The sequence below is a fragment of the Aquila chrysaetos genome, chromosome 6 (genome assembly GCF_900496995.4).
Source record: "Aquila chrysaetos chrysaetos chromosome 6, bAquChr1.4, whole genome shotgun sequence".
Lineage (NCBI taxonomy): Eukaryota > Metazoa > Chordata > Aves > Accipitriformes > Accipitridae > Aquila > Aquila chrysaetos.
In genome coordinates, this window is record NC_044009.1 from 1168686 (window position 1) to 1189279 (window position 20594).

The 20594-nt window shown below is 44.9% G+C and overlaps 1 protein-coding gene across 7 annotated transcripts in view; it reads left to right on the forward strand.

Moving 5' to 3' along the window:
• Window positions 1–20594, forward strand: part of MEGF6 (multiple EGF like domains 6) — a 125577-nt gene that overhangs the window by 66239 nt on the left and 38744 nt on the right. For 5 of the 7 annotated variants that reach the window (XM_030017715.2, XM_041124288.1, XM_041124289.1 and 2 more), the window contains 4 exons: window positions 1958–2080; window positions 11355–11480; window positions 12407–12529; window positions 12934–13056. In XM_030017715.2, the coding sequence (XP_029873575.1) occupies window positions 1958–2080; window positions 11355–11480; window positions 12407–12529; window positions 12934–13056 (495 nt within the window). The remainder of the gene's footprint in view (window positions 1–1957; window positions 2081–11354; window positions 11481–12406; window positions 12530–12933; window positions 13057–20594) is intronic. The other 2 variants (XM_041124290.1, XM_041124291.1) reach the window with 2 other exon arrangements.

The following is a 20594-nucleotide window of genomic DNA, read 5'->3' on the forward strand; positions in this document are numbered from 1 at the left end:
ATGTAAAATTTCAGCGCTGGCTTCAGTCAAGGTTGTGTTTCTGCTTTTCCTGTGGCTTTGGATGCGCTTTGCCTCCCCAGTGAGAGCTGTAGCCGCGATCAGGCGAGAGCAAGCGGGGAGCTGGGCGATGCTTCGGGCAGGGGAGCGGATTGCAGGCGGGCGATGGGCAAGGGTGAGGCTTGAGCAGGTTTTTGCACTGCTGGCTTGCAAAGACACGGTCAGGGGCAACACCCTGCTGTGATTCATTGAGAAAATGTTTCTTTATCTTATTAGTAACAGTCATTGATGAAACGGTGCTGGTTCGTTGCTCCGCTTGGCTCCGTATCGTCCTGCTGCTTGCGTGACCCCGTCACTGTGCTAGCGGGAAATGGTTGTGCATGCTGAGAACGTCTTCACAAACTGCAGAAAGTGTGTAGAAATGCTAATAGCCCCAAAGCTACTGAAGTTTTCTCTCTGTGGAGAAAAAAATTGCTGGTTGGCTGTTTTGCCGTTGGCGTGAATGTGATCTGGTTCCCCCATCTGACTGGAGATCTTTGATCCTTTCCAGTCTGAAAGGTAGCGTACGTGTACACACACACACACAAGTGGCAGGAATTAAGGAATTGTGCAGCTATATCCACAGTCATCTCTATTATTTCTAATTATAGCCATATGAAGGAGTCTTATGTCTCAGAAACTTGAAATTGCCTTTGACAAGCTTCTGATCTGCATCTTAGTTAGCAGCATGTAACTGGGCGCTCCAAACATTTTTGCAGTTCTTCTCTGTTCTGGAAGTTATTCCCAGCGCTTAAAGGCAATTTAAGGTCGGTGAAACAGGAACGAAACTCCCTTTCTGTAGCACGCTGCTGTCTACCTCCCTGGTTTTGAAGCTTTGATAATAAAACCTAGCAGGTTTTTTTTTACCACAAACTCCCTGGCTAGTTCCCATTTCAGCTCTTGAAAGATTGCTCAGCACTTGGCAGAAGATTTTTCTGGCTCAGAGAATGCCTTTTGTTTGAGGGCCTGTAGTTTTCCCAATAGAAATGGACATGCACAGTTTTACTGGCCAGGTGGCTTCCGTGTCGCAGGAATGGTTGCCTCCGTTCTCCCGGGCTTGCCCTGCTCGTGGAGCTGGGAGGAGAGGGCTGGGGAGCTGTGGTCAGAGTCTCGCCCTTTGTGGTTGGGGGTCCGGTTGGGCTTCATCACGTTCTTAAGTATCCTCTAATTATGAACAAATCCATCATAATGACTTTCTCCAGGTATTAACGTGTTTTCTTTCTTGTTGCCGGTGATGCATAGCACTTCCAAGCATAGTTTGTTCCCAGATAACCCGGATTTTGCTGCATTTCAGCAGCAGGCCAAGTGAGTCCCAGGCATAAAGGGCGCAAAATGTTTGCGGAGTACTGCGATGAGAAGCGTGACAGTAAAACCTCTCACTTTTGGCACGTGGCTGAGCTCGGTGGAAGCCAGCTTGTGCTGCAAGAGGACGGGGCTGGCTCAGCAGGGTGAGAGCATCTGCTGCTGCAGCACCGCGGCCTTGAACTGTGCTGCTTCATATCGTTCCCCCTCACTTCTGTCTGTAACGTTAGGTGTTTGCTCCCACCGTTCCTCCAAGTAACAAATGGACTAGCCCAGCCTGGTTTCAACACAGGAAGAGTAAGGAAGTGTAAAATATTGATTAATCCATAATCTTAGAGAGATGGGGAAAGTGACCATTGCGAGGTGAGCAAGCTGAAGGATGGTTTATGCCGATTGACAAATAAGATGCTCTCCCCCCACCCCCCCCCCCGATTGCATGTTTGTCCTTGAAATTTCTTAAATAGCTTGACTGGTTAACCATAATGAAATGGCAATCTTGTTCCCTCTGCATTTGTTCCTCAAATCTGGAGTCAGTCAACAGAGGATAAATAATCCTGACTTCAGATACTGTCATGCCCACTCCTCTGAGTTTTTTCCCTTCCTCCCTTTTCTTTTGCAGATGTTGATGAGTGCCAGGTCCACAATGGAGGCTGCCAGCACAGATGTGTGAACACCCTTGGGTCTTATTATTGTGAATGCAAGCCAGGCTTTCGCCTGCACACAGATGGCAGGACCTGCATTGGTGAGTCACAGTTTTAAATTTCTTGAGAATCTCTAATTCTTCATAGCACTTTTCCTACCTGTAAATGTGTGGCATCGTACAAAAAATGTGTATGTTGGCTTACCCACACGCATCTGTCCTCTGCACAGGGCATTTGACATGATGGTGATGGATTGCGTGTTCCTTTGTTTCTCAGGATCCTGGTAGTCATCCCTAACATGTTTCTATTACTGGGTTCATAACGTTTGCTGTTCTTCAGTGCAGACACATACCATTTTGACTTCTTTGCAGTTTCTTTGTTTATTCTGGTTCAGGAGAAGTAACTCACGGTGCTTTGGTGCTTCTGCTTTTGATAAAGGGTGTATCTGATATGGCATTTTCAGAACTAATACATGAACTAGACTATGAAAAGGTTGAAGTCAATCTTCATTTTTCCCTCAACTATTTCCCTAGTCCGTGTGGTAGGCACTAGGTGTGACAGACAAGTGAAAATAACCGTGGCTCTGTGTGGAACTGTGGCCATAATAATCTGGAAACCTTCTTCTCTGGGATGTTGGTCATGTGTCCGCTTGGATGGTGTGTGTCCAGACATTACAATTCAGATGCCAGGTCTGGCTTGCAGTTGATTTCTGGGCCAATTTGTTGAAATATTGTTGTTTGCCTGCCCCAAACTAGAGGCTAGGGAACACCGGGGCGGAGCCTGGAGTCAGCCTTTCCAGCATCTGCTGCTGCTGTTCTTATTAAACCACTTCTCCCTCACAGCTTTATTTGACTCATTTTTCCATTTTTTGAGGGATATTTTCATACAAGTGGAAAGAATTCCTGGGCGATGGTATTTCAAAGGCCATTTGCTGGTTTTTTTTCTCAGAATATAGTCACGTTCCAGAGTTTGCTAAAAACAAGTCTGTGAGCCTGCATGTTGCAGATGGGAACGGTGAGGTGAGCAGAAAAAAGAGCCAGCTGGGGAGTGGTACCCACCATGCCCAGAGCAGCACAGACCGCACATCTGTCCACAACTGCCCCTGCTATGTGATGATGCTCTAACAAGTGCAGCAAGACATACGCTTAAAGTGCAGCTTCACTTAGTGTGCTATATCACGCTGGAAAAACCCAGAAGCAAAAGGATTGCAAATCGAGAAACAAGCCAATCGTTCCCAGCCCACTGCTCTAGCACTGAACATGTAAACTTGCGTTCATGGCTATGCATTGCTACTGTTTGCATGTAAGCGTGTATGTGGTCTGTCATCTGATAATTGTCTTCGTAATATGTAGTTCTCATTTTTGCGGTATTCAGTGATTCTGCCGCCTCTGCCTCACAGAGTAAAACGTGAGACAAACTGAAATAAGGAGTATTCTCAGCGGGGTCAGCCCCAGAAGGTGAAACAATTTCCCGAGAAAGTCTAAAAGGGATCACTACAGGGAGAAATCGCATGTTTAAAAGCAATTTCCCTTCCTTGCTTTCGTTCTTCGGGCTTAGCTGCTCGTGTGGCTGTGATGCGTAGAGCATTTCTGCCAGGATCTGGGCAGGCAGGGCTTCCCTGCTCCCTGCTGCTTGCGCCGAGCGCTGCGAACCTGCTTTGCATTAAACTTCTGAGCAAGTATTTGCCATAATGTGCACAGTGTTGGAATTCATCTGCCAAAATTAAGGAGTCTCTGTTCATGAAACCTGATCTACTACGGGAGTAACTCGGGCAGTTTCTGAAGCTCTGGGGAGTGGAGCTGGCAGGCTCCGCTGTTAGTTCAGCGGTGCCTGTGCCCCTGCGATCCCCAAAGTACGCAGGAAAGGAGACCAAACCAGGCAGGGCGAGTGAAAACTCTCGCTACAGAATTGGCCAATCCTGGTTCTAAAATAACAACAGGGCAGACCTAAAAATCTGGCTTTCTCGCTTCAGGGCTGGTGCCTTTTGTTCTTTACACTTCTGTGACAGAAATGTGTGTGTATGTGTATATATATCACGCTTTCGTAATAGCTCTGTACTAACCTACTAAGCTGGTTGTGTGGAGGGGTGGAAGTAAACATCTTTTTCTTGTAAAAGCTCTGAACAGAGCACAGACTTAGAGGTTACTCCTCTGCCGGTGTTCATGGGTGCCCTCTGTGTACCCACAGATGTAAGATTGCCTTGTGCCGTGGGTGCCCACTTGCCACAACTGCCCCGTTTAATGCTCGGTCCCTTGTGCACGGCTTTCCACCCCTGTGGATTCGTTGCAGGGGGATGCTCGGATGGGAAGCCCACGAGCCGGGCAGCGGCGTGCGGTCCAGCTGGGCGGCTTTCTGTGGGTCACTTTGTAATAATCCCAGGCCCCGAGCGTGTGCTCGCTTTCTGCGGTGCTTTCGCAAGTACGTGCACATGGTTCTTTCCTTGGTCTACATAAATATTTACACTGCAAAGTCAGAGGCTTTGCTCTGACTTGATCTTGGAAATCACACGGTTTTTATTAAGCCAGCATTCTTGACAAGAGTTACCAGGCAGCGATGGCGGGGCGCAGGCAGCGTGCAGGCAGCAGCAGCAAAGGCAAGAGGGCTCGCTCAACACGCACGCCCCTCGCGCTGCAATTTTCGTGTTTCAGGAGTCCTTTCCCAGCACCCCTGGGGAAGAGGAAAGCATTTTCTCTCGCTAAATGCCAAGCTTAAGGCCAGCTGTAACAGAAAGGTAGAGCTGGAAAGCAGTGTGAGCACCCGTCAAAGCCGCGGGGGTGCCGGGGACCCGAAACGGGGTGTCCCCCGGAGCGGAGATGCTTTTCAGTGCCTTGGAGGCTGCGTGGGGGTGGCACAGAAAGGAGGCACAATGATATCCTCCCTATCCAGGTGAAATTAGATAGCTGAGTAATGAACTGCTTTATAGCTGCTGCGTCGGTCGGTAGCTACGAAGAGCTCAGTTGCGGCGTACGGCAAAGCTAGAGCTGTAGCATGATGCTGCACGGGTCGGAGTAGGTGTGTTTGGGCAGGTAACCTCCGTCGCAAGGAACAGAGCGGAGATGTTGCAGTGGCTGGCTGCTGCTTTCTTGGGCCGAAGGTAGCAAGAGGTGGTGTGTTTTACTCAGGAGGACCTGAGCCACGTTTCTTCACTCCTGTGACGTTCCAGGCACTTCAACCAAGATTTTGTTACCCTGTGTGGTTCTGAGGGATTAGGTTAACTGGTAAAAGCTGTGTTTCTCTTCAAGTTGGGATATCTTCTAATTTTGCTGGACAGGTAAGATTCAGCGCTGCTAAAACAGGAAAAAATTGCCACTAAATAAAAGGAATGGGCTAGGACTAAAGAGAACTGGGGACAGCAAGGCTCTCCTGTCCATTCTTCTCAGCTCCAGAACTGCTCTGCCCTTAGAGGCAGGGGAATTCACTGCTGGTGAGCCGAGTCAGGGCTGCGGGGAGACTTGCAGCCGAGAGCTGGGTCAAGCACGGAGATGGGCTTTAGGAAGCTGCTGGCAGCCCCAGCGAGCAGCAATGCAGGCCAGAAAGCATTCTGGAGACAGAAAAAGGCGATTGCCATGAAGTTCCTAGCGAAGGTCTGTAAACCCGCGGATCTAATTCTTTAAATGTTTTCCGATTCCCACAAACCCACAAAGGCTTCAATTAATCGGCAGCACTGCCTGAAGCGGGGCGCTCCAGAATTCCCCTGCGGAGGCTGGTGGCTGTTAACCCCGGGAGTGCAGGGCTGGGCGAGGAGCTCAGCTCTTGGGGGGTGGACTCAGGGTGATCGGTCCTTTTCCACCCTCTGGCTGAACTATTATTCCAAGCTTGGGATGGGAAGCCAAAGCCTGTCTTATTCCTGAAGACATCAAAGAATGGGAAAACAGATAAAATCTTGTGCTACTTTCTTTTGATGGCTTTGCACCCTTGGTGGTAGTTCACACCTTTGTGCTTAGTATTGCAGATGATTAAGCAAGGCACAATGCAGGGAAAAATCAGCAAAAGTTTTCAGAAGTTACCTAGGCACCTTTAAAAGAAATCTCCTATGAAGGGTATTGCAGTTCCATGCAAAGAGCTGTTTAGATTGGCACTTGTGTTTTGTAGGATTGGAAGAAACCTTTTGCCTTTAAAAGCATTTTTCTGCCAGGGTGTTGGTACCTTTTCCAGCACAAGCAGAGCCTGGCTCTATGCACAGTCCCACGGGGGATTCTTAAATCTCACCACCTTCCTGTGTCCTGCTCTGAGTCTCGCAGCAACTCTCAGCCCTTGCTGATGCTATGGGTAATCTGCAGCTCAGTTGTGAGAGATTCTTTTATTGCCTCTTTGCTGGTCAAATATAGCAAGTTGCTGATGATCTGAATGCAGAAGGGAGGGAGAAAAAGAGCAGGCCTTTCTATTGAAAGTGAAACAGAACAAAAAGAGTCATTGGACGTCCTGAAATTACCTCTTTCTTTATCAGAACCACATGGGCAGGAGGCAGGAAGCTGACATCTTCAGGTCCTTCTCCGCTATTTCAGCAGAGGGATGAAATCCAGTCCAAGGCAAAGAACTTAATCTGAGCCAATTGCTTTTGTTGGCCTGCAGAGGAGAGAGATGGTCTGTATTAACACACAACATGTTTCTGGAAATTGTCTGAGGTTAGAATAAATCACTTTGGGATTACATGATGTATCCCTATTTGTATTAAGAGTACTTCAAATGAAGAAATCTCAACTATAGTGGCGATTTATATATAGTGAACAGAAGGACTATGCCGTAAAGGTTTGTGTGGGCTCAAACTATGCGCACAGAGGGTAATCGTCTGCGTGGACTTGGTAGAGGTTTTCAATTTGCACGCGTTATACAGGCAACTTGCATGTTTTAGAAAATTTGACTTTTTCTTTGCCCAGTGGCATGGTTCTCAGCCGTTTCTTAGAATCGATGGTTTCATGTGATGTTGTAAAAGGGAACGTCATGCTCAGTTCTAGTTACAGCTGCTTACGGTTTTAAAGTATTGGCTCACAGCTTGCAGAGCTTTGGGGGCTGCCGGGGAGAGACGCAGAGGGAGCGAACGCCGACGGTGTGACGTTGCTAACGGCCCCCGGGCTGAGCGAGCGGCACTGCTCGGCTCCCGGGAGGTTGCAGTGTAGCTGCAGGGGCCGAGTTCAGCTCGTCCCACTTCGAGGGTCAGCTGGAGGGTGCAGAGCTCCGGTAGCTCAGTTATTAAATTGACTCCCGTGTTAGGCTGCTGCTTCGCAGACCCGCTTCCCGTGCGCGACCAGTAGTAACAATGTCCTTTTCATGCCTTTTTATCTGTTTCCTGGGCCCGAGAGGGTCAGAATCTAGGAGCTAGCATCTTTCAGCAGCACTGCCCTCCCTTCAGACAGAGGGGAGGGAAGTAATGTCCCTCTTGCAGACGATGAAATATCATCTGTGGAAAATCTGTCTGAGCTTTAATTACAAAAATGTGTGTGATGTACAAGATGACACTGGGTTTGGCAACGTTGTCAGAGAAATGTTAAGCTAGGAAAAGCATCTGGGAATGGAAATATTTTTAGAGTGGTTCTGTAAACAGCAAAAAACCAAGCGGTAATTAAAACAAGGCAAGCAGCGAGGTCTGCTGGCTGTTACTCTGCGAGAAGCCAGCTAAGGAGACCCAGAATTAGAAGGCCCTAGCTTTGATGGAAAGACACCCAAAACAGTTTTAACATGTTTCATTTGTTTCGTCTTATTATTCCCGATTCTCAAATTGAATTAGGTCGTATCTTAGCAAAACCGCGGTGCTGCACAAGCACCCCTGCCAGTCGGTGCGCCGTGGGTGGCTCTGCGCGACGCCGCAGGACGCGATTGCTTTGCTCGTTACGTCGCGCACGTGCCGCCAGTGCTGTATAGCTTACGAGCACCGTATAGCCAGTGGTGCCAGCCACTTCTTCCCCGCGCGTAAGTCTCTTGGCAGAGAAGGACTCCTGGTTCCCATTACCCGTAGCGCTCTGGAACGTACCCGCGATGGCCGAGGCAAAAGCGTGCGCCGGCCCCTTCGTCATCGTGTGCAATCGCAGAATGGGGAGGCTCAGCTGGGGTTATTAGTCTTGAAGAGTACATTTGCTAGCAAATAAGGTATACTAAAAGAAACGTTAGAGGAAAGAAAATGCTCTGCAAGAGCCCTGCGCTCTCGCTGCTTCACCTTTCCCGTTCTCTGAGCGGTCTGCAAACAGCATCGGTTAAGATCCGCATAAGCGGTGCCAGTACTCGGTTGCGCTTAAATGCCTTGGCCGAGGAGGACTCGCTGGAACAGGCGCACATGTCCTTTTAGTTGGCATCCGTACCCTACTCAAGCCGCTCGTGGTCGCCGAGCGTTGCCACGTCCCACCCGCCGAGTGCCTGAAGTTTCCTCTGCCGCTCAGGAGCAGTTTTTGGCGTGGCAAAGCTCCGTCGCTCCATGGGTGCCGCGGGGTATGGCGTGGGTACCGTGCCTCAGCGCGCCGGTCAGGGCAACCCAGAGAGAAGCGTTCATCTTCTTGTGTGTAGGAGTAATGCTGTTGGAAAGTCTGCTGTATCCAACCTTACAGGATTTCTCTTCTGCTTAAATCTTGTATGATAAAGACCATCCTGGACTTCAGATTTTGCGGTCTGAAAAGCGGTCTTTTAGAGGTATGTGAGGAGGGCAGTTATTCAGACTGCAAATTCATACGAATAACTGCATACTGGGAGGTTATTTTAGACGTAAGATGCGTTGGCTTGTTATATATTGGCCCAGTACTTTTCCCGTATGAAGGAATGTTTTGGCAGGCATTAGCATTGTTTTACTTTTTAAAAAAAGCACTCCAACAAGCACATTATTTATGGGTATTTTGGAATATATGTTATTAAACACTTTACTATATCAGGATATTTTAAAATGACCACCCGTCTCTGCTAAAGCTTGAGTACTGTAACTCTGACCCATAACTCTTCAGGAATGTTGAGTATTTCTGTTGTTTCCTTCCAAATGGATTAAAGGAAACAATGTCAGCACAGCTAACATAAACTGATAGTTCTCGCTCCAGCCGTATGTTGTGTATGGCAATACTTTGACCCAATTAAGTCACTTTTATTCCCCCAAATGTTGTTTAGTTAATTAGAGGCATACAAGGGGAGGTTAGTTTTGAAAAGTTTGAAATGAGAGAGCTCCTCTGCTATGAGTCAAGGCATATTTTTTGCAGGGGAACTGTTTGCAGAAAAAATAAAAATGAATATTCGGGTTTGCCTTTTATTTTCCTCCTGTGCCAAATATTTGTTTTTCACTAATATACAAGAGAGGCTTAGTCAAATTACTTTCAGTACTTTGTCTATAGAAAATAGTCTTTTGAATACCTGGGCAAGGCACTGGCAGAGCGTTGCTATTGCAAGGCGTTGGTACCTGACCCAGCCTGTGCCCTGGGCACGGCTGTCTGACCGACCTACCTTCCCTTGGGACTCGGAGAGCTCCTTAAAAAGAGACTTTTACTAGCATGTGCTTCCCAGGCTCGCCTGCTTAGCAAAACTCTCGAGGTTGTTGAGGGCACTGTGATCACCTGAAGTGTTAGCTTGTGGAGAGGTGTTTTTCATTAGAGGTATTTTTAGCTTTTCTTGTAAGATTCCTCGGAGTCAGCACATTAGTTGATCCTGGAGTTTGAAAAATAGGTCAGAAATGTGTGAGACCACAACTCATCGTACTGTTCTGCTTATGGAAAGCAGGTCTGGGTTTCCACCCCAGACCGTGGCCGGGTTTTAGCCGTGTTGCATCCCCACAGCTTTGATGTGCAGCGTGTCGGGTGTTTCGTGCACATTCGTGTCTCCTAAGAGGAATAACAGACTTTAAGGGCCAATTTCTCAGTTCCTGTAAGGGACGCCTCTCTTTGGAGCAGTCTGTTTGAGATGCTCGCCAATTAAGGAGGCTAACTCAGGAGACATGCAGTGGTCTAAGAGGAGACTTTCAGCACTTTGGAGGCATGGAGTTAGCTACCCCAAGATGGCTTATCTACTAGAGTCTGTGAATCCTGCTCCAGAAAGTCCCTCCCTGCTTTGTTTTCTAGCTCAGATTTCTCCTGGACACAACACGGTCAGTAGTCCTGGATAGCTGCAGCCTAGTAAAAACAAGCAGGCAAACTCTGCCCGCTTGCTGGTTGCAAGGTGCACACATCTCTGGTTAAACACAGTGCTTTTGTGGCTTATCCTGCAGAGAAGTCCCAGATCATAAGAACAGAGAGGGAGGAGGAGAAGGCTATTTTAAGGCTGATTGATGATAGCAAGCTTGTAAAGAGAAGATAGTCCACATGTTTGGTCAGAAGATCTGTTTTCTGCCGTAGCCTAGGCAAAACCTTCTGTTTTCTGACTGTTTGAAATCCTTTGGGCAGGAAAGCGCCTTGCGCAAGGCCACACAGAAAGGCTGTGGCACGGCCAGGAACGCCAGTCGGGAATCTCAATTCCCAGTCCCGCCTGCACTTAGGATGAAATCACAGTTCCCGCCAGTGTATCCCCGTGTGCTCCGGCTCAGCGACTGCTGGTTACAGCATCCGTTACTCGCAGCGTGGACGAGCACACGCGTGCTAACTTTCATGTAGAAATGCCCTAGTCGAAGCACTGAGCTGGGTGGGGGGGTGTTAGACCCGATCGAAGTATGGACATGCGGGATGCATCTTAAAACATTGTTCCTTAAATGTTTCCAGAAGAATTGATGGTACCTGCTGGGCCTTGCCCTGTGTAACCGGTGTCTTTTGCACAGCACGGAGCTGGAAATTTGGTTTTCCGTATCGCTTTGTTATGGGGAAAACCTCAATACACCTGTGTGCAACTCTCACTGAGCAGTAATTAAGCTGAACTAGCTGTGGCATTGCACCTGCAGTGACTGGCTTTGAATAAAGTTACAAGAATTTCAGCAATAACGCAGTGCAAAAAGCCCACCTGTGGACACAGGCACCCTTCATAGAGGGCTGATGCTTGTTAGGGAGTGTGCTGGCTGTCAGCTTCCCTCCTGTGTAATACTGCAGAGGACCCAGCCCAGACCCCCGCATCCTGGTCTTGCCTCCCAGGAGAGCTGCTGGGAACTCTTATTGTAGAAAAGAGCGATTTTTAAGCTGCTACCTGATGCTGTTGAGCCGCTCTTACCTTTAAAGAAAAGGGTGCCTGTCTCAGGGGGGTCTGCCCAAGGTCCCTCTCCGGCACAGTGGTGGGGGGCCCCTCTCGCGCACTGCCTACAGAACAGAGGTTTGTAGCAACAGCTCGCTTTTAGCGCACTTCTCGATTTAGCGCAGGTTGAATATGCCCCAATTTTAAATTCTCATTAGCAGTGCTCTGGCTAAGCGTGTGCAATTTGCCCTGGTCCTGTGCAAGAGACTCATCCAGGCACCGTTATTTTTGTGATGAACGTTCTGTCCCTTTGCCTCGTAGCGGTGAACACGTGCGCCCTGAACAACGGCGGCTGTGAACACAACTGCGTGCAGGTGACGCTGACACAGCACCAGTGCCAGTGCCGGCACAATTACCAGCTGCGGGAAGATGGCAAACGCTGCGTCCGTGAGTCCCCTCGAGCATGCTCGGGAAGCTGGGGAGGCTGAGTTTTGCTTTGGCCTTTTTTTTTTTTTTTTTTTTTTTTTTTTTTTCAGGGGCAGCTGGGAGTTGGGGGGAGTAGCACTTGCATGCTCAGCCATCAAATAGATCAGACTGGGATGTCTCTCTCCAGTAAAAACTCTGCATGTTATGTTGTCATGGACATACTCTGCAGCTTATTCTGAAAGGCTAGGAAGAGCTGAAGGAGCGTAGCCAACAAAAACGAAATTGTATGAAGGCACGCACTTTGAGAAAGTGAAGGAACAGCAGCATGTTCCAGTGGGTCGGGATCTTCTTCCCCCGCTTGCAGACGGCTTTCTGGCTGACCTGCTCCTGGCTGCAGGAGGGAGAGAAGCTGAAGGGGATATATAGCAGAAGTTTAATCTTCTCCTTCTCAATTGGCATTCAAGAAGTAGAAGGAGGGAAGTCTTCAGCTGTGAAGTTGCTAAGGGAAAAGGAACAACTGGGATATTAAAAACGCAGCAGTCGGTAGGGGTTTTGTAGCATCTGTCCAGATCCTGGAGCAGGTCAGAGATTGGCAAACCTCCTGATAGGAGCACTTGAAGCAAATTTGCCTAGCATTTGCTCTAATCTCTGTAGAGGGACATGCCTGTGCCAAGCTTCTGCTGGAAAGGTTTTGCTCAGATTAGTGCCTGCCCTTTGTGGGACCTTGTGCCATGTAAATCCTCCTGCCTGGCTAGAGCAGTAAACAGAGAGCAGTAGCAGAGATTTTTTCTGTCTGGTGGAGAATGGTCTTTCTTTCATGGATTCCAAACTTTTTTTTTTGCTAGGCATAACTAACTGCTTGATGCTCTCTTCTCCCATAAGCGTAATGCCAGTAAGAGCTAGGATTAGCATGAAATTGAGCCTGCCTCTTCTGCTTTGACCTGCAGTGAGGAACCCCTGCACCGACAGGAACGGGGGCTGCATGCACCGGTGCCACAACCACCGTGGAACCGCTCGCTGCGAGTGCCACCCTGGCTACCGCCTGGCACCTGACAATAAGGCCTGTGAAGGTAAGTTAAGTTAAGTTCCCTAGGACAAAGCTTTCACGGAAAAAAACAACTGTGTCTCACAGGGTGAAGTAGTGCTCTGTCATAGCAACTATCAGCATTTGTGAATTTAATGTGATGCACAAGCCTTCCAGAGCGGTGGCATGAAGGTGCTCGGGCGATGTCTGTCCAACAGCCCTGCTCGAGTTGTTGTCTGGAACAGAACTCGAGTTCCATGTGCTCCAATTTCCTAGGAAGCCATACAGTAATTCTGAACTCTTAGCTCTGTTTCTTTGTTGGTCTAGGCCCCAGTGAAGAATTCAGGGTGCAAGAAACCGGTGAGAAACGTGAAGATAGTAACAACTGTCCCTTTGAAAGAAAGTTTATGGCTCAACCTGCTTTGCTTATTGATTGCTCATCTCTTGCAGATGTGAACGAATGTCTGACCGGACTAGCCATGTGCGCACACAGATGTCTCAACACTCGGGGCTCCTTTAAGTGTACCTGTAACCCGGGCTACGAGCTGGGGGCAGACGGCAAGCAATGCTACCGTGAGTACTGCGGCCAGACCCCCACCTCGGGGCGGGGGGGGACGGGAGGCGGGTTTGCTTCTGTGGGCAAGTGTTCGTTTGTGCGCTCTCCTCTGGGAATTGGTGGGGCTGAGTTATAGCCATCTTTTTTTGACAAATTTCACAAGCAGGTCTGGGGCTGTTTACTCTCCCACTGAGATAAAAAACTTTGTCTGATCTTTAAAGTTACCGTGAAGCTACTTTTGCTGGTTTAGGCGATTTATTTGGAGCCATTTGGCTCCAACCAGGCTAAGCTCTGCTCTTGGGGACTACTTTGGATGAATTCAGTCAGCTGCAGATTTGTAACGGAAGAAGGAATTCAGCTAGTGAAGTGATTACATCTGCTCCCACCAAGAAAAGAAATAAACACTATTATGCAAGACTGAGCAAGGTTGTCTGTATGTCTTTGTTCAGCTAATACGCAGCAGCAGGGCTAGTCCAAAGTGGATTGATAAGTGTTTAGCACTAGCAGCCCCCTTACAGATATCAGACTCTGTCAGAACCTGTCAGAACCTGTCAGACTGATAGAATCTGATAGACTCTGTCGGAATCTGTCGGAATCTGTCGGAATCTGTCAGAATCTGTCAGAATCTGATAGAATCTGTCGGAATCTGTCAGAATCTGTCGGAATCTGTCGGAATCTGTCGGAATCTGTCAGAATCTGATAGAATCTGTCAGAATCTGTCAGAATCTGTCAGAATCTGTCAGAATCTGATAGAATCTGTCAGAATCTGATAGAATCTGTCAGAATCTGTGCAGAATCTGTCAGAATCTGTGCAGAATCTGTCAGAATCTGATAGAATCTGTCAGAATCTGTCAGAATCTGATAGAATCTGTCAGAATCTGATAGAATCTGTCAGAATCTGATAGAATCTGTGCAGAATCTGTGCAGAATCTGTGCAGAATCTGTGCAGAATCTGTCAGAATCTGATAGAATCTGTGCAGAATCTGTGCAGAATCTGTCAGAATCTGTCAGAATCTGATAGAATCTGTGCAGACTCTGTCAGACTCTGTGCGAATCTGTCAGAATCTGTCAGAATCTGTCAGACTCTGTCAGACTCTGTGCAGAATCTGTCAGAATCTGTCAGAATCTGATAGAATCTGTCAGAATCTGATAGAATCTGTCAGAATCTGATAGAATCTATCAGAATCTGATAGAATCTGATAGAATCTGATAGAATCTGTCAGAATCTGTCAGAATCTGTCAGAATCTGTCAGAATCTGTCAGAATCTGTCAGAATCTGATAGAATCTGATAGAATCTGTCAGAATCTGATAGAATCTGTCAGAATCTGATAGAATCTGATAGAATCTGTCAGAATCTGATAGAATCTGATAGAATCTGTCAGAATCTGTCAGAATCTGATAGAATCTGATAGAATCTGTCAGAATCTGATAGAATCTGTCAGAATCTGATAGAATCTGTCAGAATCTGATAGAATCTGTCAGAATCTGATAGAATCTGTCAGAATCTGATAGAATCTGTCAGAATCTGATAGAATCTGTCAGAATCTGATAGAATCTGTCAGAATCTGATAGAATCTGTCAGAATCTGATAGAATCTGTCAGAATCTGATAGAATCTGTCAGAATCTGATAGAATCTGTCAGAATCTGATAGAATCTGTCAGAATCTGATAGAATCTGTCAGAATCTGATAGAATCTGTCAGAATCTGATAGAATCTGTCAGAATCTGATTAGAATCTGATAGAATCTGTCAGAATCTGTCAGAATCTGATAGAATCTGTCAGAATCTGTCAGAATCTGTCAGAATCTGTCAGAATCTGTCAGAATCTGATAGAATCTGTCAGAATCTGTCAGAATCTGTCAGAATCTGTCAGAATCTGTCAGAATCTGTCAGAATCTGTCAGAATCTGATAGAATCTATCAGAATCTGATAGAATCTATCAGAATCTGATAGAATCTATCAGAATCTGATAGAATCTATCAGAATCTGATCAGAATCTATCAGAATCTGATAGAATCTGATCAGAATCTGATAGAATCTATCAGAATCTGATCAGAATCTGATCAGAATCTGATAGAATCTATCAGAATCTGTCAGAATCTGTCAGAATCTGATAGAATCTGTCAGAATCTGTCAGAATCTGTCAGAATCTGTCAGAATCTGTCAGAATCTGTCAGAATCTGATAGAATCTGTCAGAATCTGTCAGAATCTGATAGAATCTGATCAGAATCTGATCAGAATCTGATAGAATCTGTAGAATCTGTCAGAATCTGATAGATCTGATATCTGTCAGAATCTGATAGAATCTGTCAGAATCTGATAGAATCTGTCAGAATCTGATAGAATCTGTCAGAATCTGATAGAATCTGTCAGAATCTGATAGAATCTGTCAGAATCTGATAGAATCTGTCAGAATCTGATAGAATCTGTCAGAATCTGATAGAATCTGTCAGAATCTGATAGAATCTGTCAGACTCTGTGCAGACTCTGTGCAGACTCTGTCAGACTCTGTCAGACTCTGTCAGAATCTGTGCAGACTCTGTGCAGAATCTGTGCAGACTCTGTCAGAATCTGTCAGAATCTGATAGAATCTGTCAGAATCTGATAGAATCTGTCAGAATCTGTCAGAATCTGATAGAATCTGTCAGAATCTGATAGAATCTGTCAGAATCTGATAGAATCTGTCAGAATCTGTCAGAATCTGATAGAATCTGTCAGAATCTGTCAGAATCTGTCAGAATCTGTCAGAATCTGTCAGAATCTGTCAGAATCTGTCAGAATCTGATAGAATCTGATAGAATCTGTCAGAATCTGTCAGAATCTGTCAGAATCTGTCAGAATCTGTAGAATCTGTCAGAATCTGTCAGAATCTGATAGAATCTGTCAGAATCTGTCAGAATCTGATAGAATCTGTCAGAATCTATCAGAATCTGATAGAATCTGTCAGAATCTGTCAGAATCTGTCAGAATCTGATAGAATCTGTCAGAATCTGATAGAATCTGTCAGAATCTGTCAGAATCTGATAGAATCTGTCAGAATCTGATTAGAATCTGTCAGAATCTGATAGAATCTGTCAGAATCTGTCAGAATCTGTCAGAATCTGTAGAATCTGTCAGAATCTGTCAGAATCTGATAGAATCTGTCAGAATCTGATAGAATCTGTCAGAATTGATAGAATCTATCAGAATCTGTCAGAATCTGTGCTCCAGAATCTGTCAGAATCTGTCAGAATCTGTCAGAATCTGTCAGAATCTGTCAGAATCTGTCAGAATCTGTCCGGAATCTGTCAGAATCTGTCAGAATCTGTCAGAATCTGTCAGAATCTGTCAGAATCTGTCAGAATCTGTCAGAATCTGTCAGAATCTGTCAGAATCTGTCCAGGAATCTGTCAGAATCTGTCAGAATCTGTCAGAATCTGTCAGAATCTGTCAGAATCTGTCAGAATCTGATAGAATCTGTCAGAATCTGTCAGAATCTGATAGAATCTGTCAGAATCTGTCAGAATTCTGATCAGAATCTGTCAGAATCTGTCAGAATTCTGTCAGAATCTGTCAGAATCTGTCCAGAATATGATAGAATCTATCAGAATCTGTCAGAATCTGTCAGAATCTGTCAGAATCTGTCAGAATCTGTCCAGGAATCTGTCAGAATCTGATTAGAATCTGTCAGAATCTGATAGAATCTGTCAGAATCTGATAGAATCTGTCAGAATCTGATAGAATCTGTCAGAATCTGATAGAATCGTCAGAATCTGTCGAATCTGTCAGAATCTGTCAGAATCTGTCAGAATCTGTCAGAATCTGTCAGAATCTGTCAGAATCTGTCAGAATCTGATAGAATCTGTCAGAATCTGTCAGAATCTGATAGAATCTGTCAGAATCTGATAGAATCTGATAGAATCTGTCAGAATCTGTCAGAATCTGTCAGAATCTGTCAGAATCTATCAGAATCTGATAGAATCTGATAGAATCTGTCAGAATCTGATAGAATCTGTCAGAATCTGATAGAATCTGATAGAATCTGTCAGAATCTAATAGAATCTGATAGAATCTGATAGAATCTATCAGAATCTGATAGAATCTGATAGAATCTATCAGAATCTATCAGAATCTATCAGAATCTATCAGAATCTATCAGAATCTATCAGAATCTATCAGAATCTGATAGAATCTGTCAGAATCTGATAGAATCTGTCAGAATCTGTCAGAATCTGTCAGAATCTGTCAGAATCTGTCAGAATCTGTCAGAATCTGATAGAATCTGTCAGAATCTGATAGAATCTGTCAGAATCTGTCAGAATCTGATAGAATCTGATAGAATCTGTCAGAATCTGTCAGAATCTGTCAGAATCTGTCAGAATCTGTCAGAATCTGTCAGAATCTGTCAGAATCTGTCAGAATCTGATAGAATCTGTCAGAATCTGTCAGAATCTGATAGAATCTGTCAGAATCTGATAGAATCTGTCAGAATCTGATAGAATCTGTCAGAATCTGATAGAATCTGTCAGAATCTATCAGAATCTGATAGAATCTATCAATCAGAATCTATCAGAATCTATCAGAATCTATCAGAATCTGATAGAATCTGATAGAATCTGTCAGAATCTGTCAGAATCTGTCAGAATCTGTCAGAATCTGTCAGAATCTGATAGAATCTGTCAGAATCTGATAGAATCTGTCAGAATCTGATAGAATCTGTCAGAATCTGTCAGAATCTGTCAGAATCTGTCAGAATCTGATAGAATCTGTCAGAATCTGATAGAATCTGTCAGAATCTGTCAGAATCTGTCAGAATCTGTCAGAATCTGTCAGAATCTGTCAGAATCTGTCAGAATCTGTCAGAATCTGTCAGAATCTGCTAGAATCTGTCAGAATCTGCTAGAATCTGTCAGAATCTGCTAGAATCTGTCAGAATCTGCTAGAATCTGTCAGAATCTGCTAGAATCTGATAGAATCTGATAGAATCTGATAGAATCTGTCAGAATCTGATAGAATCTGTCAGAATCTGATAGAATCTGTCAGAATCTGATAGAATCTGTCAGAATCTGTCAGAATCTGTCAGAATCTGTCAGAATCTGTCAGAATCTGTCAGAATCTGTCAGAATCTGTCAGAATCTGATAGAATCTATCAATCAGAATCTGATAGAATCTGTCAGAATCTGTCAGAATCTGTCAGAATCTGTCAGAATCTGTCAGAATCTGTCAGAATCTGTCAGAATCTGTCAGAATCTGATAGAATCTGTCAGAATCTGTCAGAATCTGTCAGAATCTGTCAGAATCTGATAGAATCTGTCAGAATCTGATAGAATCTGTCAGAATCTGATAGAATCTGTCAGAATCTATCAGAATCTATCAGAATCTGATAGAATCTATCAATCAGAATCTATCAGAATCTGATAGAATCTGTCAGAATCTGTCAGAATCTGTCAGAATCTGTCAGAATCTGTCAGAATCTGTCAGAATCTGATAGAATCTGATAGAATCTGTCAGAATCTGATAGAATCTGTCAGAATCTGTCAGAATCTGTCAGAATCTGTCAGAATCTGTCAGAATCTGCTAGAATCTGCTAGAATCTGTCAGAATCTGCTAGAATCTGTCAGAATCTGTCAGAATCTGTCAGAATCTGTCAGAATCTGTCAGAATCTGTCAGAATCTGTCAGAATCTGTCAGAATCTGATAGAATCTGTCAGAATCTGATAGAATCTGTCAGAATCTGTCAGAATCTGTCAGAATCTGTCAGAATCTGTCAGAATCTGTCAGAATCTGTCAGAATCTGATAGAATCTGTCAGAATCTGATAGAATCTGTCAGAATCTATCAGAATCTATCAGAATCTATCAGAATCTATCAGAATCTATCAGAATCTGATAGAATCTATCAATCAGAATCTATCAGAATCTATCAGAATCTGATAGAATCTGATAGAATCTGTCAGAATCTGATAGAATCTGTCAGAATCTGATAGAATCTGTCAGAATCTGATAGAATCTGTCAGAATCTGTCAGAATCTGTCAGAATCTGTCAGAATCTATCAGAATCTATCAGAATCTGTCAGAATCTATCAGAATCTGATAGAATCTGTCAGAATCTATCAGAATCTATCAGAATCTGATAGAATCTATCAATCAGAATCTATCAGAATCTATCAGAATCTATCAGAATCTATCAGAATCTGATAGAATCTGATAGAATCTGTCAGAATCTGATAGAATCTGTCAGAATCTGTCAGAATCTGTCAGATTCTGACAGATTCTATCAGATTCTGACAGAGTCTGCACAGAGTCTGCACAGAGTCTATCAGATTGACAGAGTCTGACAGAGTCTGCACAGATTCTATCAGATTCTGATAGATTCTATCAGAGTCTGCACAGAGTCTGCACAGATTCTGACAGAGTCTGCACAGAGTCTGCACAGAGTCTGACAGATTGATAGATTCTATCAGATTCTGACAGATTCTGACAGATTCTGACAGATTCTGACAGATTCTGACAGATTCTGACAGAGTCTGACAGATTCTATCAGATTCTATCAGATTCTGACAGATTCTGACAGATTCTGACAGAGTCTGACAGAGTCTGCACAGATTCTGACAGATTCTGCACAGAGTCTGACAGAGTCTGCACAGAGTCTGCACAGAGTCTATCAGATTGACAGAGTCTGACAGAGTCTGACAGAGTCTGCACAGAGTCTGCACAGATTCTATCAGATTCTGATAGATTCTATCAGATTCTGCACAGATTCTGCACAGATTCTGACAGAGTCTGACAGAGTCTGACAGAGTCTGACAGAGTCTGACAGAGTCTGACAGAGTCTGACAGAGTCTGACAGATTGATAGATTCTATCAGATTCTATCAGATTCTATCAGATTCTATCAGATTCTATCAGATTCTATCAGATTCTGATAGAATCTGTCAGAATCTGATAGAATCTGTCAGAATCTGATAGAATCTGTCAGAATCCGATTCAATCTCATTCTTATTAAAAACCAAAAAAAGCAACAGAAACACAACAGTAATAATAATAAGAAACTAACTAATAAAATGACAACAGTAATAATAAAAGGATTGGAATGTACAAATGATGCACAGTGCAATTGCTCACCCACCTGCCGATCGACACCCAGTTAGTCCCCAAGCGTCCATCCCCCCACCCCGACTCCCCCCAGTTTGTATACTAGATGTGACATGACATGGTATGGAATACCCCGTTGGCCACTTTGGGTCAGCTGTCCTGGCTGTGTCCCCTCCCAACTTCTTGTGCCCCTCCAGCCTTCTTGCTGGCTGGGCATGACAAGCTGAAAAATCCTTGATTTTAGACCAAACACTACTTAGCAACAACTGTAAACATCAGTGTTATCAACATTCTTCTCATACTGAACTTAATACATAGCACTGTACCAGCTACTAGGAAGACAATGAACTCTAACCCAGCCAAAACCAGGACAAAACCCTTGGTTGTTCTTGCATTAATAAGAGGAAAGACAGGGGGACTATATTAATCTTGTGAAATCTGGAAGGTGGTCTTTCATCATGGCTCAGCTTTTGGTGTTGACA